The 25,086-nt window shown below is 35.1% G+C and overlaps 1 protein-coding gene across 3 annotated transcripts; it reads right to left on the minus strand.

Annotated features, from left to right (window-relative positions):
• Nucleotides 1-400: 400 nt before the first annotated feature.
• LOC137958692 (kinesin-like protein KIN-13A) lies at nucleotides 401-14,637 on the minus strand. 3 transcript variants are annotated; one of them, XM_068805784.1, is made up of 14 exons: nucleotides 14,344-14,637; nucleotides 13,860-14,240; nucleotides 13,485-13,750; nucleotides 12,839-13,054; nucleotides 11,894-12,100; nucleotides 9,853-9,954; nucleotides 9,614-9,691; nucleotides 3,751-3,832; nucleotides 3,467-3,629; nucleotides 2,775-3,104; nucleotides 2,482-2,700; nucleotides 1,814-2,396; nucleotides 1,587-1,652; nucleotides 401-1,083 (listed from the first exon to the last, which is right to left on the minus strand). In XM_068805784.1, the coding sequence occupies exons 3-14, from the start codon at nucleotides 13,695-13,697 to the stop codon at nucleotides 901-903; spliced, it is 2,442 nt and encodes an 813-aa protein (XP_068661885.1). In that variant the 5' UTR covers nucleotides 13,698-13,750; nucleotides 13,860-14,240; nucleotides 14,344-14,637; the 3' UTR covers nucleotides 401-900. The 3 variants fall into 3 exon arrangements, with proteins under 3 accessions (XP_068661885.1, XP_068661886.1, XP_068661884.1); XM_068805785.1 differs by having other exon boundaries at nucleotides 13,860-13,982; nucleotides 14,302-14,637; XM_068805783.1 differs by having other exon boundaries at nucleotides 13,860-13,982; nucleotides 14,082-14,637.
• Between the last annotated feature and the right edge of the window lie 10,449 nt (nucleotides 14,638-25,086).

Below are 25,086 nucleotides of genomic sequence, written 5' to 3' on the forward strand. Positions count from 1 at the left end.
AATCAAAAATAATAATTCTAATATATTGTTTCGGTCATTGCTGCCTTCTATTGGAAAAGAGGAAGGCCGTGTGCCATTTAGGCTTATGTCCTCTTGCTTGCTCTTGCCTTAAAATAGAGTTTAAAAATAAGTTTTTATTACTCGAATAAAAAAGCCACGGAAAATAATAAATAAAAATATAAAAATAGTTCTTGATAAAATAGGTTAAGTCTGCAAAGCATACTTCTCCCACATCTCCCAGTAACTGGCCTGGCATACAGATTTCCTTTGACCTGTCACAAGACATTCTTCTCAAGCGTATATTTTCTCAAACAATAGTTTTGAAATTGATCATTGCGCTTATTCATTTTCCTGCATCAGGGCCACATGTTTGAAGTAAAATATTTGTCAAAAGACACAATTAGAAGCATGACTAAACCTTTTTTTTTAATTTCTATAGGACAAACAATAATTATCTCCAGCTTCGAACCAGTAAAAACATTTCTGAAACCATTACACAACGAGAAATACAGAAGCCCTAAGCAGAAAACTATCCCATTTCAAAAAAAAAAAAAAAAAAAGGAAGAAAGGAACTATCAGCACTCATCTTTTGTAAGGCGGCAATTTAGCTCCATCTGCTGATGGCTGATGCAATCCTTTCACACCGTACTTTTAAAGAACAGATTCCGATGAGGCCTTCTATAGTTCCATCAGAGAAGAAACACTTACAGAGCGCCTCCCAAGACTCAAATCTCCACTGTGGGAGTGAGAAACGTATACATATGAATCTTGAAAACGAAGAATGACGGTACAAAGGAAAGAATGAAAAAAGTACAAGATATTTCTCACGGATAAGTAGCAGCAGGGTATCGAACAAAAACAACAGAAGACAGTATCGGTAGTAGGAGGGCACTGGTTCCATTACCGAGGAACCTTCTTGCGGCTAAGTATTTCCTGCTCCTTTAATCGATGCTGGAATCTTGCCAAGCGGGCCTGCAGGCTAACCAAACCTGCTGCCTTACGTGAAAGGACAAAGCTCAGCTGCGTTACATAGTTGTCAATGAGACTACCAGGCTGGTCAACTTCAGCCAGTAGCTTCATCTCCTGATACAATAAAAAACAAGTATTAATATCAAGAAAACACCTTAAAAGTAACATGCAAAATCTAACTGTTGCTCTATAAATGTGCAAGGTTGTCTACTAGCTAAGTACTCATATACAGGCCTGTACATTGTGCAACAAAGTTTAAGACTATGGTATCCATGTAAAACATGAAACAGGGCCAACCACTACATTTTTACTGTAAAACACGGAAAAGACCAACAAATATAGCTCCCTTCATGAAGAAATTTTTAAAAGCTGTATTCAACCCATTGACGTAAACAAACTGAGGAGCCACAATAATCATGCCAAGCATTACTGTGCTCTTTATTTTGTTTTTCAGGTGCTTCCAGGGCTTTTTGTTTTTATTAGTGTAAACGGCTACTGCATCTGCAGATGACTATTGAAAGGGTAACGTCACAGGCTCAAGTCAACTCAGTGTACCACATATTATGAAAATAATTGTTTTGACATCAGACTGCAATAGCAGTTAAAGTAAGACTTACTTCACGCACTATTTCCATCGTCTCTTCAATTTCTTTTCTGTGAGCCGCAATTAAGGCTTCTTCCTCCTACACAAGTGAATACAAATTGAAAGTCAAACGTATGAAGCATCAAATTTGAAACATGCAAAAGAAAGAGAAACTCAAAGAACATGCAAAAGAGAGAAACTCAAAGAACATGCAAAGAAAGAGAAACTCAAAGAATAGCTATAAAATCAAAATAAAGCAACCTCAAGTATGGCATTGATTTCACCATCATGGACTGGGGGAGGTTCAGGTTCATATTGCCTGGATACAACATTATTTGAACTATAATCATATGCATGCTGCTGTTGCCTGTAACTGAACGATGAATCAGATCCCATGTCCTTTTTTGGCCAGTTGCTTTGCTTTTCAATTTTCTCTTCTCTATAAGCTTTTCTACGAGGAGGAGAAACTTTTCGTACTTTTTCTTCCTCAAACGTATCCACCGAGTTTTGAGCAGATGAATACAACTTGTTATTCGTTGTACTACTTTTCATGTCTACCCTTTCTCTGTCAATAGGACCAGTAGTTAACACACTTTCCTCCCTCCCATTGTAGCTGTATTGTGATGAGAAAACAGGGGCATTTCTCTCGTAATCGGCATCATAATTTTGTGAGAAATTCTCAATAACCCTCCTTCCAACATCAACTGTTTTCACTTCATTTGAATCTGAAACGTCTTCCATTTCCACTGGGACAGGAAGCGATGACGTTGATGAAGATTCTTTGATTGAAGGAGCAGATGCTTGATCCTTTTTAGTATTACCACTCTTAGAGAGGCTCTTGACCCTTTCATCATCATAATACAATTGATCAGAACTAAAGAATTTCAATAATACACGTAAATTATGTTAATACACTGTTGATAACATACCTATCAGCATATCTCAAAGTGTTGAGAGTATGTTCACATGAACCTGCATTCGGGGATATGCAAGAGATCATCACTGTCTTGGAATTACCGACAAAAGAATCACGAAGAACCTCTGTGAGTTTGCTTCCACGAAATGGAATATGAATCTGATCATTGTCAAGTGCACGGATACACTCTTTCAAGGCCAAAAGGCTCTTGTTGATCTCTGCACCCTCAATTCTGAGATCCAGAACCCAAAAATTAGTCAAAAATCTCAGAATAAATTATATGAAGAAAGTAGATAAGATGATTACCGAGTCTGCCGGTCATTATCCGTTGTGTCAGCACCACGTTCACTACCAGCAAGGTCAATAAAAGAAATCTTTCCAACGACCTTTGCAGGCTTGGATTCGTTACCATCATTATGGCATCTGGATTCAATTACTTCATGGTGCTTCTTAATGGCAAGCTGCAGAATAGCATGAGATCTGGACGACTCCTCATTAGCACCAGTGGAACCTGTACTTCTTGCTGCATTTCCCTTTTCAATAAATTCCTTAACAATTTGTACATCTGAGACTTCAAACTCCTGCAATCCAACAATGCATACTTGTTGACGACCATCTTCCCTCATGCACAGTTTCCTGATGAATGATCATTAAAAAAGGAGTTTAGATACCAAAAAAACACTATTTACTAACAAAAATATATGGCACTAAAATTATAAATCTTGCAATTTTTTAAATTGATACTAATTATATAACTTCTTTGAATCATACTAAGAATCAATGTACTTCCAACAAAAAGATAGATTGTTATTAGAACATATACTAGTAATCAATCTTGATTCCAGAAAATCACAATATCAGGTGTGAGTAAAAGTTAGAAAGATGAACAAAAACAGTGTGCAGAAGTAGAGCATAACAAGAAACAAAAGAACCTTCAACATGACAATATTAAAAACGTGAAACTTTCATGCAGAAAAAAAAAAATGTATGCAGCCAACCTTCGATCACTAAGCAGATCAAATAGTTTACCACCATATATCTCAAAATAGCTTAGCCATAGCTTAAACCTCTGGTTGCGGTAGATGGGTTGATGCAATAACCGAATGATGTCTTCAGTAGCTTTGAGCGGTAGAGGCTGCATGGTGAATGTTTTACCACTACCTGGAAATCAAATCCAGCCAGGTACTTATTAGTTACATGGGCATTTGTAAAATAAGATTTCAATAATAATGGACTAACAGCAAAGAGGTACTGGAGAAAATCCAAAAAAAAATCTCTGCACCTGTTTGACCATATGCGAAGCATGTCGCTTTTGTTCGCTGGAAAATTGTTGGAATGATCGGAGCTACAGTAACACGATAAACCTGTTTAAATCAAAGAAGCAGAAAAATGAATCATCATAAACAATGGAGATAAATAATTACCCAATAAATCAAAGTTAATAAAAAGATCCTAACAACAAGTAATTATATAAACGTGAACAATACAAAACTTAGTATGAAATGACATGAATGCATTGTTGGAGAACTTAGCGAGCCATCAAGCAAATCAGCAGAGTGAAATCAAATCAACAGAAGCCTGAACTGAGTTACTATTGATCTTTGATGTATACAAGACTAAACTGACTCAGACTTGACTTGTACGTGACTCAAGCGATATCAAGTGATAAAAATCACTTATTTGGACTGTGTGAGCTCAGCACTGTGTCCTTTTGCCTCCATCATCTCCTGGATTGCACGTGTCAGCCCTAGTTTGTGGTTCGTTGCATAAGTTTGTGCACTCAAGTGCTTAATTCTAGAATTATATTGTAAAAGAGAGTTTTTTACTTGAATTCTCTCTTTTTTCCTTGCCGAGTAGCCTGTCACTAGGCTCTATTGCCTGCATCATCACAGGATCAGGTGACGACAACCCTGAAAAAGGTGACATTTATAATTTTTCCCAGAGGATTACCTACAACAGCAAGAATTATGTGTTAGGGTGAGTTGGGTCTTCCAATTTTCAAAAACCCTAATTTTTTTCCCAGCAAGGTGGGATAGACAACACCTGTACACATTGACTTGTGAGTTTTTTTGAGACTGTTCAAGGTACATAATGGCTGATTCAGGTGAAGTTTTTACTCCTTCAAGTGGATCTGTAAGTTTAGAAAGAAAGGATACTATTATGATAACTACTGAGAGACTGAATGGCCAGAATTACTTAAGCTGGTCACGATCAATCATTCTATATTTGCAGGGCAGGAAAAAGACAAAATTCATTAGAGATGACCCTACTGTCACATTGACTGAAGACTGGGAAGCTGAAGATAGTCAGGTTATGACCTAGATACTTGAGAGTTTGGATCCTGATTTGAGAAATCAGGTTATGAACTGTGGCACTGCTAAGGAAATGTGGTATTCCTTAGAATCTGTCTATGCACAAGAGAGCAACTAGTCTCGTGTTTTTGAGCTGTATGCTATGATGTTTAGCCTTGAGAGGTCAACTGTCCATCACTACATACTACAGTGAGCTAGTTGGTATATTACAGGAGATCAATGTTTTCCATTCCATCACCACTAGTGAAAGGGAGAGTTCACACTGTTAAATTCATGGATAGGTTAGGACCTGAATTTGACCCTATTAGAGCTCAATTATTGGCCTTTGAGGATATTCAATCACTATTCACACCTGAATTTGACTCTATTAGAGTTCAATTATTGGCCTTTGAGGATATTCGATCACTATTCACAGCATATAGCCGAGTGTTGCATGCAGAGAATGTAGCATCAGGAAATGCATATGTAACCAGCACTCCAACATCAGCCCTAATTCCTTAGAATCATCTAAGGGTAGAATTAGAAACACCAGAGGAAAGGGCAAAGATAATCAAGGAAGAGGAAAAGCCCAAGTTGACATTAAGCTGAACAAAGAATGTATTCATTGTGATCATACAAACCACATCTCTGAAAAGTGATGGGAAAAGTTTGGTAAACCTGTATGGGCCAACTATCTTGTTCATGAGAGTACTGACTGCATTCAGTTCTATTTGTCCCCAAATTCCCTCTCAACTTGTTGTCAATAAGTCAACTCACTAAACCCATGAATTGCTCTGTAACCTTTTTATCCCTCACATTTTGTTTTTCAGGATCTTACAATGAGAAGGATGATTGGTCCGGCACGTAAGAGAGGAGGACTACACTATGTGGAGAGCAATTTACAAGAATCTCCACAAGCATTACACTTTGTGATTTCTCCTCTACAATAGCATCTACAGTTAGGTCATCCCTCTCCTTTAAAGTTGATTCAACTGTGTCTTGAGTTTCCTTCAAGTCTATCCTTCCAATGTGACTTGTGTCAGTTGGGCATACATCATAGAACATTCTTTCCTACAAGGCAATCCTGAAGCAGTTTCTCATTTGATGTCATTCATTTCGATGTTAGGGGACCTTGTCCTATGCCTAGTATTTCTAGTTATAAGTACTTTTTGCCTTTATAGATGATTTCAATCGATGTACTTGGGTGTATCTCCTACTGGAGAAATCTAAAGTATGTGATGTGTTCAAACGTTTTTATAGTGAAAGAAAAAATCAGTTTCAATACTTCTATTCATGTACTCCGCCCTGATAATGGTCTAGTATTTATGAATCAAAAGTTTGACTTGTTTCGTAAAGATTATGATATTATACACCAGTCTTCAAGTGTTTTTACACAACAGCAAAATGGCATTGCTGAATGTAAAAACCGCCATTTGTTAGAAGTGGATCGTCCAATGCTTTTCCATATGCATGTACCCATATCATACTGGGGTGATGTTGTCCTAAATGCTTGCTTCCTTATTAATCGGAAGCCTTCTTCTGTTATTGATGGGAAAATTCCTATCCACATATTACTACCATCAGTTACCTTATTTCCAGTCTCTCCTCGGGTCTTAGGATGTGTTTGTTTTGCACATGTATTTGGGTGTGTTCTATAAACAAGTTGTCACCTTGTTCTGTCAAGTGTATTTTTTATGGGCTACTCACCCACACACGGAAAGGATATAAATGTTATTGTTCATCTACAAAGAAAACATTTGTTTCTACTGATGTGACATTTTTTAAAGATGCTCCTTTCTTCCCTTCGACTTCCATTGAGGTGCCTTTGCCTATCTCTTTGCCTGAGGTTATTGTCCCAGTTTTTGTGGATGATATCCCTAATCCACTTCCTGATGCTACTACAAAGAAGTTACTATAGGTATATCACAAACAGAAAGCTAATAAAGATGAACCAATTCCCTCTCTCCTATTGGACAAAGAACCCCTTGTCTACAAATCCTAAGGTAAGTGAGTTATACCTGCCTATTGTTCTTCGGAAAGGTGTTAGAAAAGTCACATGTTATCCCTTGTCTCACTTTGTATCATTTGATTCTCATTCTGATTGGTACAAACAGTTTGACGTGTCCTGTCCTCCTACACTATTCTTTCATCTATGCAGGATGCTCATTTCTCCCCTCAGCGGAGAAAAGCAATGGATGCTGAGATGGAGTCATTATTGGATAGAGGCACCTGGAAACTATGTGATCTACCCGTTGGTGCTATAGTTGTGGGTTGTAGATGAATATACACAGTGAAGTATAAGCCAAACAACTCAGTTGAACGATATAAGGCTAGGATGGTTGCCAAATACTACACCCATACATATGAGATTAATGTTTTCGAAATCTTTTCTCCTATGGCACGGCTATCTTCAGTTCGAATTTTGATGTTTGTTGTTGTTAACCAGGAGTGGCCATTGTATCAACTGGATATTAAGAATGTTTTCTTGTATGGTGATCTAACTAAGGAGGTATATATGGAGCAACCTTCTAGGTATGTTACTCAAGGGGAGAATGACAAGGTATGTCAACTAAAGAAAGCCATATACGGTCTCAAACAAGGCCCACAAGCATGGTTTGAGAAGTTTATTCAAGTGATTGTGTCAATTGGATTTGTCAGGAGCCACTGTGACCATTCACTATTTGTTTTGAAGAAGTCTAGCATGGTGGTAATACTAGTATATGTGGACGACATCATTCTATCTGGCAGTGATATCCACGGCATTGAAAAAGTAAAAGCCTATCTAGCACAGAACTTTCAGACTAAAGACCTGGGCTCACAAAAATATTTTCTCAGCATTCAAGTAGCTAGAAGTTGTTAAGTTGTGGAGCCTAATCAACGCCCTACACTAAGTCGATACGCGGATCGATCTTCGCGGTAAGGTCACTGTGGGGGTTGGAAGGAGAGTGGGAAGTCCCCCTCCGCCCCCGCCCGGACCACGATATATTAATTGTTGTTTCATTAAGGGCAGTTTGAAAATTTTACTCTTGTATCGCGGTTGCCCTAATTTTCTCTTTATAATTGAGGGACGCCGTTGTTAGGGTTTTTTAATCATCACCGAGGAGTTGGAGTTGGAGTTGTAGCCCGAGAGAGGTTAGAGAAAACACTTGTAAGTGTGCGTAATTTCTCTTGTAAACTATTTCATCTTTATAGTGGATTACTGCAACGGCGGAAGACAGGACGTAATATCACCTTGAGGTGAACCTGTATAAATCTTGTTGTTTTTCGTGCTTATTTTTCCTTTCTTCCGCGATTATTATTATTGCTCTCGTTAGTTTGGAATTAGAGCGTCTAAATCCTAACAAAAGCAAGGCACATTTGGTACTAAATAAGAGGCAATATATCACCGATATGTTACATGAGTATAGATTATTGGGTGCTAAGCCATTGGAGACTCCAATGGAGGTTGGACATGACCTTCATGATGAAGATAATAATGAACTCCAAGAAAACTCATATATGCTACTATCACCCATCTTGACATATCCTTTGTTGTGAGTGTTATTAGTCAGTTCATAGAGTGTCCTCACATCTGGAAACTGCCTCGTGGATCTTCATATATCTAAAAGGGACATTTGGAAGGGGACTCTTCTTTAAACTTCACAATCACATGAAAGAGGCTTTCTCAGAAGCTGACTATGTTGGGTCAAAACTTCATCAAAAATCTATTATTGACTATTGCGTCTTCCTAGGAGGTAATCTGATTAGCTGGAAAAGTAAAAAACAGAATATTGTTGCTTATTCAAGTGCTGAAGTTGAGTATAGAGTTATGGCTCATACAATTAGTTACCTAATGCCAGCAAGATCTATGCTTAGACAATGGAAACTACAACACGAAAGGTCGATGACTGTGTACTATGATAATCAAGCTACCATATTAATTGCAGGAAACCTCGTGTTTCATGAAAGGACGAAACACATTGAAGTTGACTATCACTTCATTTGAAATGTTGTGATGAAAAATGAAGTCATCATCCCCTACATACGGTCCAGTGATCAAATTGGAGACATGTTCACCAAAGCACTGAGAAAACATGAGTTTGGTGTGTTTTCTAGCAAGTTGGGCCTTATGGATATATAAGCTCCGACTTGAGGGGAAGTGCATTGAAGGGCAAAATCATCATTTCAAACTGTCTATAAAGTCAAGCAACTACACTACTTTATTCTATATACTTTGTTTTATCTTTGGTTCAATTTTTATGTACTTTGGACAAGTATTTAGGGAGATACGTGGGTTTAAGTGAGATTTAAGTGACTAAGGGCATTTCTGTAATTTCTAACTCAGATCATTATAAATAGCATTGGGCATCCAGCTCGACCCCCACACAAAGTCTTTATGAACTCTGGTTTTCTCCCTTTCTTGTCTCCTTCTCCTTCTTCTCCAAAACCCTAAAAGTCAATTCTTTTACAATATCAAATATTTATTTTTTATTCTTCTCTCTCGATTTGAACATCAGACAAGTCGACGGAGAGGAAAGCAGCTGGAAGAATAAAAAAATCCGAAACAAGAAGTAAAGTATGTGCCCTAAAGAATTCCTATGCACCTTAAACAAGTTTATGTAAATTTTGATTATGTGTATGCATGTGTATGTGCCAGTTCAATATTTATAAAACTCATCAAAGTTACCAATCCAAGTTAACCAAGTCAAGAGTTTCAGGGTTGCTCCATCTAGTTCTAATTCTCAGTTTTCCCAACATACACAAAGATATCGTTCAAAAAAAATGCATGAAGGATCATCAACATACCCACATCCATCTATTCATAAATAAAATAGCACTAATGAAAAATATTGACACAAACAGTAAGTCATTTACCTTGTCATTTGTAACATGCTCATCCAGAACAGCATCAAAACAAAATTCATGCTTCTCAACGTAGGCAGTCAAATCCACCTTGTCACATTAATACTTACAATTAGCTCCCAAAAACAAACAACAGATAAGAATAGGAAAACCTTGATGTTATTCTTACTGAACCTAGCATCCACAACACTATTGGCTTAATTGAAAGTGAGATGTACGAGATTAAAATACATGGAAAGTAACAATTGCACCTTAAGCTTAGGTTCATGAACAGTTAACGCATTGTCATTGACAGTTACAATATCATCCTCCTTTCGAGACAATTCCTTCTTGTTCAAGGGCCTCTTACGCACCTGTAATGCATGTCAATAAGGATGAACAAAGTTAAAAAAAAAAAAATACAAGATCACGAAGCGAAATCTACTTTACTAAAATTTTGAAATAATGAATTAAATTACTTAAAATAAAAATTACTTAACAAAAAACTACAAGATCTCTAAGTTAAATCTACTTTACCAAAACTTTGAAATAATGAATCAAATTACTTAAAATAAAAATTCAAAGGTAAATGAAAAAAATGAAAGACGATAAGTTTGAAAAAGATCAGAGCATTAAAGGTTTTGAAATTCAGTAAAAAACTTATAACAAGCTTAATTGGGACTAGAATTCTCCAAACTGCAAACTCAGTTTCATGGAAAGAAAAGGGACCCCCAGCAGCCTTCCCATTCACAAAGCATAGCATATAGAGAGCAATGAGTGCCACAACAACAACAACAACAAAAAAAAAAAAAAAAAGTGTGTATAGTAGGCTGGAGATCTTTGACAGGTTTCAATTGACACATCGAACTGAGCTCTCATGGCAAATTGGAAGAAAACCCCAGACTTTAGGAACCAAACTCACCCATGTGAACAGCTCTTTCTTCAATCAGCCGCAGTCACAAACAAGAAACTGAACCTGACCATAACAATTGTAGAAGTACTTGCTGGTTAAGCAGAAGGTAACAACCATGCTGTTTACTTATTATATCCAAAAGCCAAGAAACTTCTTTGAGTGAGAAAATCCACAATGAGACCCAAGTTTATTCCCATGTGCATGTAGACACAACCATTCCAACACAAACTACAATCTAGATATGGTAGACCCTCGGGAACCAATGTCTACAACAGAAGGGGTAAAAGAGGAAACAAGGCCGACAGGAGAGGGTGGGATACCCAGGAGCTCATTGAGGGCGCTCCACCTGGCACCGGTAGTACTGTCCTCTAAGAGAAAAAACTGGAATAGAGGGACGTAAGGAGTGTAGAGTAGGAGGATAGGAAAATAGAAGAAGGTTTGAGGCTCTAGACCCTCAAAGTCTAGACAGTTTGAGAGTAGGAAGTTCAACAGAGGATGAATACTCACTAGGATTACAGCAGGTACACTGATGAAACTATTCTCAGGGTTCCAACAGGATGCAACATGATCCATGAAAATTATGGGTTCAGAAGAAAAGGAAGAGGTGATCCTTCAAACAAAAGAAAGGAAACTGAAGAGCATATCTTGGTTGCCATAATGTGATTGAATGAATGATGTAATCAAATGTTGGGCTTAACAAGAAAAAGACAGCTGGATATGTACACAAAAATCGTTTACGCTAGAAAATGGCAAATTAATTTCTGTTTTCTCATGTATTTCAAAACCCTAATTGGAAGAAACACAAGGGAATAAGGGAACTAGGAAATGCGCTATTGTTGAAATTTGTGGTCAAAATAATTTTTGGCAACTCAATTTTCTTTTCACCTTCTTTTTCATGTTGCACTCCATGTGTACGGGCACAGGCAATGGAACACCCTATACACTGTTCTTTCTTCTTAACTACATAAAATTTTCACAACATTAACCCTTTAAATACTAATATAATATTTTTAAAAGGGATAAATACTTTTAATAACAAGACAATTAATTATATAATGATAGTAAAACCTTTTCAATTTTGAAATAAATAGTTGTATCACACCCAAACACCACCAAATATCACAAGCTTGTCCCTAGTTTCAAGACAATCCTGACAGTAGCAATGCTTAAAAATTTTGAAAAAACAGAACTTACAAAATTCAAAAACATCTTTTAATAGTACAAAGGAAAATAAAGAGGGGGGGGGGGGGGGGGGGAGAGAGAACTATGGCTGCAAATTTTGGAAAAAACGTAGTCTCCAAACACTAGATGATACCATGTTATAAAGTGCAAATCTGTAAGAGTAACTCTGTAAATGAAACTTACAGAAGCAAATCGATCTTAATTGAAAGAAAACATACCACAACTTTGATCTTAGCAAGGTTGACCTCCTTTGAACTTGTTTCTTTGTCATTGATTCTCTCCTTCTCATTAGTGGATAACCTCATTAAGGCATCTGCTTGACCTCTCTGTTGTCTGTTATTTACTGCGTCCACATCATCATCAAATCCCCTACCAGTGACAGCAGGCATGAAAGGCGATGGCTCAAAAGGCTCTGACATAACATGCTACCAAGAACCAAACAGAATAACAAAATCAGCTCAACTTTTCTTTTCTTTTCTTTTTTTTTTTTAAAAAGTAAAATAGTAGATGCCTGGAGGTGTGGGGAAAAGAACTTTTCTTTTTTTATGAAACAGTGCAATGATGAATTATAAACAGCAGGATGGATAACTAAACTAACATCAAGAGAATAAAAGAGCAAAAAAAAAAAAAATTGAAGTCATTCTGATTGAAATATGAACATGTCAGGTCATCAGCACCCCTTCCCCCTAAGTGGTTTAAAAAAATAAAAAATAACTTCCAAAGTGCTCCGCCATCCAAAAGCTAAATATTATGTTCCTGGGAGTAGGCCCATTTTCCACTCAAATTCCTGATTCACATTCTTAGGCATGAAACCTGCCATCACCAATTCACAACTCAGCTAAGCAAATAAATTTTTATATTTGTATACATTTTTTTGTTACTAAAAGATAGTTGTCATATCAACTAAAACCAAAAAGATTTTTAGGAAAGTTTACACTTTTTCTTGCAACTTCACATCTAATTTGAATATTTAAAATTTTACTAGTTGATAACCCCTGGAGTTCACAGAACTACTCTCTTATGGGGTAATAGTAAGTTACATGAAATTATTCCAGAAACACAACAGAACTCGGTTGAGTATAAAACCCGAGCAAGTAAAATTTCAAGAGGAAGAAACTTTGTTTTAGAAGAAGAAGAAATGCAACATATCCAAAGTAACATACATCTGAAAGAAGCTCAGTGTCATCCATCGCATGAAGATCCAAGAGCCCCGCACCAAACTCCCCTCTCAGTTCGGGGGAATAAAACCCATCCGAACCCTGTGCTGTTCCTGAACCTTGGGCAGTCGGTGTGACCGGTTCAGACTCCCCATTCAAATTCAAGTTCCGCAGCAGCTTAAAGATTTTCTGCTTTTCCTCGGCAGATTGTACTCCATAACCCTACCAATAAATTATATAGATTTTCATAGCATCAGTACAATGCAAGAAACGAAACCTTAAATAGGGAAAAATAAAGTTTCAAATATACATGCAATGAAAAACCCTCAAAGTAAAAGCATATGATCGTTTTACTCGCTTCACAAAAGGAATAGATCAAAACAATCATGTTTTAACTATGAGCCGATCTCATATTTAAACTGCCCTCTCATCCTAAAAATACTGTAATGAGAACCAAATTATGCACTAACAAAACCAACCAGCGTTCACATCACATAACTAAACACGTTAATCAAAAAGGAAAAACCAAGATTAGTCAACAAACTGAAAATTAGTGTCATCATAAATTGATTAGCGTCACCCCAACAAGACATCAATCCTGAAAACGGTAAAACAGTTACAGAGAAACAGAAACTGAAAGAGAAAGCCTTACCTGCATGAGAAGATTTGGGAGAAGCCGCTGGTCGATTCCAGGAGCAGCTAAGGGAGCGGCCAGATGCTGCAAACCGGCAGATTGGAGCCAGCGCGCCATGACGGCGTCACTAGCGTCACTCACAGGACCCGCATTGTGCAGGGACCCGCTTCCGGGATGATCATACAGAGCAGCAGCCGCAGCGGCGTTGCTCTGCTGCATCTGGCCACCCATGTGGCGCTGGGCGCGGCGTTGAGGCGCCAATTTTTATATATCGAATAAAACCACTGCAGGGGAGAAACAAATTTCAAAAGAGAATCATAGATATGAAGCAGTAAGAAGAATGGTCAGAAATAGAAACCCTAAATCGATAAAAAAAAAAAAAAAAATACTCACATGGAGGCGAAAACTCAAAGATCGAGCAAAACATGAAAGTCTTTCCACGACACGAGATCCAAAGCGTATCAGATCGAATGCGGAAATGCAAGAGCGGATCGAATCCAATAAACGAATTTAGCCCTAACGCGAGAAGAAGAAACATTAATCCTCGAATGCATCGCAAGCAAGACGTTTACATAATGGACGCAATTCATCCAAAAAATAGTACTGAAAATGGACCAGATTCGGATCGAAATGAATCGCCAGGTTTGTCAGATGGCAATCCGTCAGAGAGATCTGACCACGAAACAACTAGTGAAATCTGGAGCAGATCGGAGAGAAAAAGCGAGACAACCCACGTCGCTCTGAGTAAGAGATTTCTCACGATGATGGCAGCGCCTGCACGCGGGAGTATGCTTTCACATATTAATAAATATTCACTCCGAAAGCAGATACATACCCAATTTTCCGGTGTATATATTTCCGGTGGAACGCTCCTAACCTCCAGAAGCGACTGATTTTTTCCTCGGAACCCAAATCTCGTCTCTTTCCACCAATTAAATTTTACAGAGGACTCGGAATGTCGGCCCTCAGCTCTGTATGCAATTACAGCGGTTGGCGGATATCATGAAAGGGAAATTTCTCCAACGATTCTAAATCTAATAACAGTAGGGCCGTTTTCGTCTCAGGTTAGCGAAGAGGGCGTTAATATTTGCCTTTGATATTCAGGGACTCTTTTTGTTGAAAGGATTTCGATTTCAAATCGCGCATACACCGGACGAAGCATGTGCCCGCGACGGAGGCCGAGCAGCCTCCATGTCGCGTTATGACCCAAACGAACAGAAATTTAAAATTGGAGGAACCTCAGAAAAGACCCTCGTCCTTGGGCCAAATTAACGAGATTACCCCCCATGTAGACCTCATCGGTCCAATCTGTACCAACCAAAGTCCTAGAAGTAGGACCCACTTTTCCAACAAAAACAAAAACAAAAGGGTAAATCCTCGTAGGCGAAGATTGCTTTGCCGTTACGGATAATAATAGGAAAAGACAAAGGGTAAATTCGGTAATTTACGTTACGCAAAGGAAATTTCTCTTCTAATGTTTGACATTTGAGAGGAGGGTACAGGTCAATTCAACGCTCCCTGTGATTAAATCTGATCCCTTCAAAAAGTGGGCCCAGAAAGGCTAACGACAAAGCTTCCCATTCGGTAAGGTCAGCTAGGGGACACCGGATAGATGTATTCTTTGGCGGAGAGCTCAAAAAGAAAGCAAAAAGAAAGGCTTCCTTGGGGCAAAAGCATGGAGGTTGGGATCCATCAAAAGCTGGGGGAATTCAAATTAAAGCTCATCATTTGTCTACTTAATTAGGTGTTCTGTCTCTTTTCAAGCTTTGAATTATATTCACCCTCATAAACATCAAATCCTATAAACCAACATTAGGGAAACCCATTGATTGATTAATGCTATCAATTTTGCACTCATTATGTGCCTCTTAAATCATCAAAGTAGGATTACCCAACTTTATTACCTCTTTATAGTCTGCATACTTGGGTGCTTGTGTTGAATACAATTGGCCATGTCTTAATTGTGATTGTCAAAGACCAAGGGGGGGTCACATACATGATTAAGGTGTTTACTTGTGAAACTATTCTAAAAATTTATCTTCAAGGTGTTGGGCCAAATTACTCTGACTATTTGCATGCCCATCAATTTTTAAGCAAGATATAATTTATGTAAGATGTTTAATACGATTAAATGTATAAATATTATACTGAGAATCACACATAGAGTAGTATTGATTAGATAATTCTGGAATAAAATTTATCAAATCATATACAAGGAGATTGTTTTAGCCTAGATATTTAATTTTTATACACCTGATTTATCTTCTTGTAAGTCATGGTAGTTGTTCCATATGGTTCACAATGCTTTGATAGAATTAAATTTAGTCATTAAATAAAAATCATAAAAATCAATCTCATAGATTTGTATATGTCCTTTAACCACAAGACAAATATTAGGCCATTCAAAGAATATTTGTAATGAACACCCACACCTACAAGCTATTACACATTTACCATTAGGAAGGGAATTATACAGTTGTCCTTTCTTCTTTCATTGTTGTCCTTACAATAAGGACGAAAAGGTCCTCAATATGAATTTATGTTGTGAAGAGACACTCATGTGTGTAGGGGTGGCATGACTAGTAAATAAAGAGAACTTCATAGATATGGTATAGAGTTGTTTGCAAAATTGTGTATGTCCTCTTATGTCTTTTTTCTTTTGAAATTTGTAGTCCTAAGAGCATTGTAATCATTATAAACACTTTCACACAACTATAAATACAATCGTAAGGCATGTGGTAGAACATTCAAGACTATTCATCTTGGCTCAAATTTGTTCATACACCTCTTCCTCTTTTTCTCTCCCTTTTCTCCCTTGGTTTCTTATCTCCTCTCTCCCAAAAGCTAGAGTTCCTCTCCTCTCCTTATCTTGAGATCTCTTGTGTTTATGTGTTGTCCCTAGAAATCAACATAGTATCAAAGTACACAAAGATTTGACGTGAAAAAGGAGAAGAAAATGGAAAAGAAATGAAGGAGGAAGAAAAAGAAAAAGACTTAAGAGGACATACAACATCTTGTATAATTACAACTGTATGTCATCTCTATGGAAGTTTTCCAATTATGTCACCCCTACACACATGAATGTCTCTTAATACTTTGGTGTTTGTAACTTCAATATCTATAATAGGCAAGGAATTAAAAAGATGTGAAAAATAAATAATTATTGGACACATTTAGTAATTGAGGTGGATTTTAAGATTTTTTAAGATGTGTCACGTTGCCCCAAACTTATGTCTCGAACATTAAGTTTTACATACCATTACATATGTCTCTTACTAATGTCCTAGGAATGCAATAAGGAGACATCCAAAATTTTCAAAAAGATAAAAAACCATGTAATCCTCAATCTATCCAGGTAAATTTTTTGAAATCCTCTTATGAATTTTGTGAAAAAAAAGTGTACAATGCACCAATTTTAAGAGAATGAAGATGATAAGTGTCTTATTAGATTGGGAAAAACTTGAAAATATCTTAATATAGGGCCGCAAGAGCGCCAAAAATTCAAAAAAAACATTAAATTAATTTTCCATTCATCCAACAACACACTACATTGTAATCACATATGTATTTCTTGTACTCCCGTCTTAAATGGGATATTATAAACAATCTTGTATCGATTTTATGCCAGTAATTATCTAATTCACAAAAAAGAATAGCCATATTTATTCGTTGAATAGCAAAATACATAGACTCAATAATTTTGCCAAAAAAATCATAATTGAAAAGTTCACATTTGAAATTGTTGCTACTTTCTAATAAACAACAAGTTTCAATGTAGGTAAAAAAAAAAAATGAAAATCGATGACTATTGAGTTTTGTGGTGCATATGGTCTAAAAAAAAAATAACGCTAACAAGTTAGCCCACCTTCGAGGAGGAGATGACCAAGGTATGGATTAGACTCAAAAAGAGGAGCAAATAAGAGGATGATCCCTTTTTAATTTGAATATTATATTTAATACTTTTAAACCATCAATTAGTTTATAGACAAGAAATTGATATTTATCATTACATCAAATTAATACCTTATACTTTATTTTATACCATCCATTCAATTAACTATAGTATTAATTGATTATTTATTAATTTAATACTTAATAGTGCATTATAGGGTTGAGTGTATCATACTATCAAGAATATGTTTCTGTAATTACACTTTAAAAAGATTACAATTACAATTATTATGAGTCAAAATGTTCAATTTAAACATGGTCATTTATTAACCACTAGTTATTTATGGTCTGATTTAACAAATAAAAAACAACTAATGACATGTTAATTGGATGTATTATTCATAATTTAAATTAATTGGTAGTTTAATTAACCTAAGTTAGAGCCTTATATTAGCCATCAAATATGCAAGAAGTTACAAATTACAAAGATAGGGCAAAAAAACAAGACAAACAACTATTAGAAGCAAAACAAATGCAAAAATTAAAGTTGGATCTTGTTATGAAGGATGGCAATAGGGTGGTTTCATGTGAAGCCACCCCATCCTAGCTTTAAACTTGGGAATGGGGTTTCTATTTGAACCCTATGATTTTATTTGTAAATAATTCAAGGGATGGGTTGTGAGTTAGAGAGAGAAAGAGAGAGAGAGAGAGAGAGAGAGACCATTCTTGGTAGATTTGACCTCCAAACACTTATAATACGGAGGGGGGGGGGGGGGCGGCATTACTTATATGATAATGTTGTCTTTCTCTTTTTAACAGTTAATTATGACAGCCAAATATACATGTTAATGCTCCCAATTTGTGAAAAAAAATTAAAAAGGTTTGCAAGGAATAATCTCAATAAAGGGAGGTTGGGTTTTGGGAGCAATAAGGAGTCATTGATGTCACATCCATATATTATGTATTTAGGGTGTGGTATATGGTATGTATACCATGTATTACATAAATACTTAAAAATATTATACCAGTTGCGGGGCAATGCTCTTTCTTATTTAGCTATAAAATACTTGACATTAGAGAGTTTTCTTTTATAAAAATTGATAGTATAGGGAGAGGATAGTTTTCTTTTATAAGACTTTTTCATACCTGCTCTTCAACACTCCATAATTTGGAGTTTAGAACTCAGCTACCAATGAAAAGGATTATTGGTTTTCAATTTTCTTTTGCTGAGAGGGGCGGGAGGTCAGTCAACGAAACGAAAATTTAAAGTTCATTTTCATCTCATGATTCAAATTTATTTCATTCATCTACATGAACTTCACCTTCAAACTTGGTGTTAGTGTGGACGACTTCACGTGCACTCGAAAACAGTTTCCAGTGTTAGTGCCCCAACATGAGAAAAATATAAAAATAAGAGAATCCCTAAACCCTAACAGTATACTTAATTAAAACATAATCCTTAAACCCCAAATTCGGTAAAGCATCCAATTATTACTACACGAATAAGTAATTTAATATATAATTAAAATATATTAATATAATAATTAATTGAATTAGATATTATATTATTTAATGATTACATTTTATTGTACATTAATACAGCAATTACATGAGCCAATGAAATATGCACATGATTAATTATAAATAATAAATAAATAATGTTATAAATAACAGAAAAGAATGTAATAAGTTCAGTTATTAATTTATTAATGACATATAATATACTTTAACCTAAAAAGGAATGATTTAACAGGAAAAATTGATCTAATCATAACTTTAACACACTATATATTTGTACGTAATAGTAATTAATAATATGTTTTCATTAAATTTAAAACTATTATTTTTATTAAATAAAAATGGGTTAATTAAACCAAAAGAATTGATCAAATGCTTGATTTAACAATATCTTAATTACCACAATTAAATCACTAATATAATACTAATTAAAAAATAAATATAATGAATAAATAAATAATTATTTTATTAATAACAGAAGATGGTTTTTTTACATGGTATTAATTAATAATATATTTCCACAAAATTGAATATAATTAATTGATCGAATGCATATTGTAACTATATTTTATTTACTAGACTTAAATATCTAGTTTAATATAGTAATAAAATTTAATAAAAATAATATATAAATAAATATACAACTTCATTAATAACCTAAGAAAGATTATTCTAATAACGAGTTCGTGCCTTTAGTATTAAAATCATCAAATTACAAGTTCAGTACAAAAGAACAACACATGTTCAAAAGCAATAAGATACAATCATCATTTATCATGCCACATACAAGTCGTTGTGTCATCTCAAAGTTGTGCGGCTCTTGTGGATTATAATGCACGTTGCCCCCGAATGCTTGTTGATTGGGTATCCTCTTCCACAAGACCATCGTTATCATCGTTGTTTGTATCATCCGTTGCACTTAATTGGACCCATCACCTCCTCCACCGAACTCGTCATCCGAATCATCATCTTCCAATTCAAATATATCATTGTAATCCTATCTACGTATATAATTGTGCAATAATAAAATTATAGTTTTTATCTGCATCTTTAAAGAAATGGAGGAGCGCCTTTCAACATTTGAAATCGAGCTTTTAAAGCACCAAAAGTTCTCTCAATAGTATTCCGCAAAAACGAGTGTCTTCGGTTGAATAATTTTTTTTCTTTCCTAGAAATATTATCTCCAAATTCTTGCAAATGATACCGAGTTCCTCGATATGGAGCCAAAAATCCTAGAAGATTTGCATAACCAACATTGACTAGATAATATTTACCTACAATAGAAATTGTATTTTACATAAAATAAATGAAGATAAAATAGATAAAAGATTACTGCATAAAAATATATTATTTACCTTCAGGTACAAATAGTATATCTCTACGAGTCAATGCGTCCTTCAGTACATGCGAATCAGATGTTGATCCCTCCCAACCAACAAGTACATAAATGAATTGCATGTCAAATGTACATGTTGCCATCACATTTTGTGAGAGATAACCATTTCTATTCCAGAACCTTTGTTGTTCTTCAAGTGGGATGTTCACTTTGATATGAGTTCCATCAATAACTCCAATACAATCCTAATTATATAATTTTAATTAAAATTGACTAACTTTGTATAGTAATCTAAATTTGTTTAGTTAGAGGGCAAGTGATGTTACCTTGAAGTATGGATAAAACATTGAATTATTTAAAATCTTCTAGTGTGTGCGTTCCAAAGGCCGTTTGATGTAATCAGAGTGACGTTTGAGAATAGCATCCAACACCTTGTTGAAATACCTACTTATGGTCTAGTTCGATCTATCAAACATCTCTGTTGTGACACTATGGGGGGGTTAGTCCACAATGAAGTGGAATGAATTCCCCCACATTACTTAGTTCATTAAGGGGGGGTTAGTCCACAATGAATTCCCCCCGCATTACCTAGGTCATCACAAATAAGGCGTTAGGGGGGGTTAGTCCACAATGAAGTGAAATGAATTCCCCTCGCATTACCTAGGTCTGACAAATAAGGCGTTAGTGTAAAAAGACTTGAATTAAAGTGAGATTACACCATTTCATTTGCCCAGGCAAAAACGGAGGAAAGTTGATTCCTACCTTTTTTCTGAATCATTCACTTACCACGAGTGACGGCGTCGCTTCTTCCCCCCCCCCGAAACGAAAAAATTCCTCTCATTTCCTCTTCTCCTCTCCTCTCGCTCGGCCTTCGTCTCCCGACGATTTTTTTCGCCCCATTTCTTCCCCTCATCTTCGCTCTCTCTGCTTTCTCTCGTTTTCGCTCTCTGCTTTCTCCGTTCACCCCAACTTCATTCATCCTGTCTCTCTCGCTGTACAACACCTAGGGTTTCTACCATCGGCATCAGCGATTCGTGGGATTTAAGGGTTCTTACCGAGTCTATGATGCTTCGGAGAACGGATTGGGACAGGAACCTCGTCGGCGCAGAGCAACGGAGGGACATTTGTTGCCATGAGGTCGATCTTCACGCCGTAACAGAATTTCGCAACGGTTTTGAAGGTCTTGGAGCCACCTGGAAAATCCAAAATCGAAGGTGTCGGAGCCGCAAGGCTCTTCGATGACGACGACGACTTATTTTTTATTTTATTTTTCACTTTTTAAAATTTTATTCTAATAACACGTAATTAGTATATTAATTTATAATAAACTTTAATCATGAATTAGTTTAATTATAATAAACTTTAAACCACTGGATTTACATTTTGTGTTAATATATTATTAATTAATAATACGTAAATAAATATATTATGTTATTGATAAATTAATATATTTATTTATTTATTATGTATTTTTTATTTTTTATTAAAATAGTGAGTTTTAATGTTAAAAAATATGTTATGTCATTACTAAATAATTTATTTATTTATTATATTCGTTTATGTTATTTTTAAAATTTTATTTATTTTAAATAATTTATTCTAGTCACATGTAATTAGTATATTAATTTATAATAAACTATAATCATTAATTGGTTTAATTATCCAAATTTATATAATTAATTAAACCATTAGGTTTATTTATTATATTATCTTATGTTATTTTTTAATTTTTTATTAATTTTATATAATTTTTTCTAGTCACACGTAATTATTTTTTTAATTTATAATAAATTATAATCATTAAGTAATATAATATAATTTTTCATTAATTAAGATATTCATATATTGTGGACTACACGTTAAATCACTTATAAGTGTAGTAATCACGTTTATTTTGGTTAATTATATGTTTAGATATATGTTCTATTTAGTATATTATAAAAGGTTACTAATTCTCTTCTTTATATCATACTTTTCATTTGGGGGCACTAACACTGGAATTTGTTTTCCAGCCACTTGAACTCGTCTATACTAACACCCAAACATGAGTTGAAGTAGAAGCAATTCATCTCACTTCAATTCAATTTTCCACTTCATTTCCACTTCATTGTGGACTAACCCCCTTGAAGTGAGATTACACCATTTCATCTGCCCAGGCAAAAACGGAGGAAAGTTGATTCCTACCTTTTTTCCGAATCATTCACTTACCACGAGCGACGGCGTCGCTTCTTCCCCCCCCCCTCTTCTCCTCTCCTCTCCTCTCGCTCGGCCTTCGTCTCCCGACAATTTTTTTCGCCCCATTTCTTCCCCTCGTCTTTGCTCTCTCTGCTTTTTCTCGTTTTCGCCCTCTACTTTCTCTGTTCACCCCAACTTCATTCATCCCGTCTCTCTCGTTGTGCAATACCTAGGGTTTCTGCCATCGGCATCAGCGATTCGCGGGATTTTAGGGTTCTTACCAAGTCTATGATGCTTCGGAGAATGGATTGGGACAGGAACCTCGTCAGCGCAGAGCAACGGAGGGACATTTGTTGCCGTGAGGTCGATCTTCCAGTCGTAACAGAATTTTGCGGCGGTTTCGAAGGTCTCGAAGCCGCCTGGGAAATCCAAAATCGAAGGTGTCGGAGCCGGAGGGCTCTTCGATGACGACGACTTATTTTTTATTTTTTTTTCAATTTTAAAATTTTATTCTAATAACACGTAATTAGTATATTAATTTATAATAAACTTTAATCATGAATTAGTTTAATTATAATAAACTTTAAACCACTGGATTTACATTTTGTGTTAATATATTATTAATTAATAATACGTAAATAAATATATTATGTTATTGATAAATTAATATATTTATTTATTTATTATGTATTTTTTTATTAAAATAGTGAGTTTTAATGTTAAAAAATATCTTATGTCATTAAAAAATAATTTATTTATTTATTATATTCGTTTATGTTATTTTTAAAATTTTATTTATTTTAAATAATTTATTCTAGTCACACATAATTAGTATATTAATTTATAATAAACTGTAATCATTAATTGGTTTAATTATCCAAATTGCTATAATTAATTAAACCATTAGGTTTATTTATTATATTATCTTATGTTATTTTTTAATTTTTCCTTTTATATAATTTATTCTAGTCACACGTAATTATTGTTTTAATGTATAATAAATTATAATCATTAAGTAATATAATATAATTTTTCATTAATTAAGATATTAATGTATTGTGGACTACACGTTAAATCACTTATAAGTGTAGTAATCACGTTTATTTTGGTTAATTATATGTTTAGGTATATGTTCTATTTAGTATATTATAAAAGGTTACTAATTCTCTTCTTTGTATCATACTTTTCATTTGGAGGCACTAACACTGGAATTTGTTTTCCAACCACTTGAACTCGTCTATACTAACACCCAAACATGAGTTGAAGTGGAAGCAATTCATCTCACTTCAATTCAATTTTCCACTTCATTTCCACTTCATTGTAGACTAACCCCCCCTAAATAACATCGTTAGTGTAAAATGAATTGAATTGAAGTTAAATTACATCACTTCATTCTCTCAGGCAAAAATCGGGGAATTTGGTTTCCCACCTATTTTGCGAATCAACCAATTGAATTGCGCATTGCTCATCACCCCCCCCTCGATCCTTCGACCAATTTTTTTTCCCTCTCTCCCTCCCGTCGGCCTTCCTCCCTTTCGGCCTCATCCACCATCCCAGAGTACGGGAGGCCGAGACTCTCAGCCTCCCGACTTCCCTTCTCTCTCGGCCTCCCCCTCCCCCTCGCGTCGGCCTTCCTCCCTCTCCTCTCCCTCTCTTCTCACTCTCGGCGTATTGTTGGAGCGCCGCCACCGTCGTCGTGGCCCGCTAGCCCGCCGCTGAGGAAGACGATGGTTTAATTTTTCTTAAGTTAAGGAAAAAATTAAACCATCGTAAAAGAATAATAATTTATATTTTTTATTTATTTAATATATTTATTTTATAATTACTATATTAAATTAGTGATTTAATAGTCGTAATTAGAATATTTTTAAAATAAATATTTGATAAATTGTTTTTGTTTAATTATCCCATTGCTATAATTAGTTAAACCAATGGTTTTAAATTTTGTGACAATATATTATTAATTATTAATACATAAAAATATATATTATGTTATTACAAAATAATTTATTTATTTATTATATGAGTTTCTGTTTTTTTAAATTTTTTATTATTTTTTAATAATTTATTCTAGTCACACGTAATTATTATATTAATTTATAATAAACTATAATCATTAAGTAATATAATATAGTTTTTCATTAATTAGGATATTAACATATTTTAATATTAAATGTTAAATCACTTATAAGTGTAGTAACCATGTTTATTTTAGTTAATTATCTATTTGGGTATATGTTCTATTTAAGTATATTATAAAAGGTTACTCATTCTCTTGTTTATATCATACTTTTCATTTGGGGGCACTAACACTGGAATTACACTAACACCCAAGGATGAGTTAAAGTTGAATCAATTCATTTAAGTTCAATTCAATTCAAGTTCATTTCGGACTATTATTGTTGACCAACAGTTAGGAGGAAATAGGCAAGTTGTTCTTCCACTTAGATGGTCTTTGTGACTGATAAAAACCCTCTGCTATTAAGTATCTTTGCCAATTTGCGAAATACAATTTGATTCATCCTACACTTTTCAAAATTTAACAGGTGATTTGTCTAGTGCCTTTTGCAAATACAACGGATCATTAATCCCACAAAAATGTGGTACACGTCAATCGCAATGGCATAGATAGTATCTTCCTATTACAACAATAATACATGTCAATCCAACAAAGTTGTAACCCTTTCTTCGTTTGTCATG

The sequence above is a fragment of the Aristolochia californica genome, unplaced genomic scaffold, assembly GCF_029961685.1.
Source record: "Aristolochia californica isolate CCGP_79_NKW_82.1479 unplaced genomic scaffold, dmAriCali1.0.hap1 SCAF_3, whole genome shotgun sequence".
In the NCBI taxonomy this organism is placed as follows: Eukaryota; Viridiplantae; Streptophyta; class Magnoliopsida; order Piperales; family Aristolochiaceae; genus Aristolochia; species Aristolochia californica.

Coding starts and splice junctions, on each gene's coding strand:
- LOC137958692 (XM_068805784.1), bottom strand. CDS start 13,697: ATGGGTGGCCAGATGCAGCAGAGCAACGCCGCTGCGGCTGCTGCTCTG. Junction 9,955..11,893: donor TTGCTAAGATCAAAGTTGTG/GTATGTTTTCTT, acceptor CATGCATTACAG/GTGCGTAAGAGGCCCTTGAA. Junction 2,701..2,774: donor GATAATGACCGGCAGACTCG/GTAATCATCTTA, acceptor TCTGGATCTCAG/AATTGAGGGTGCAGAGATCA.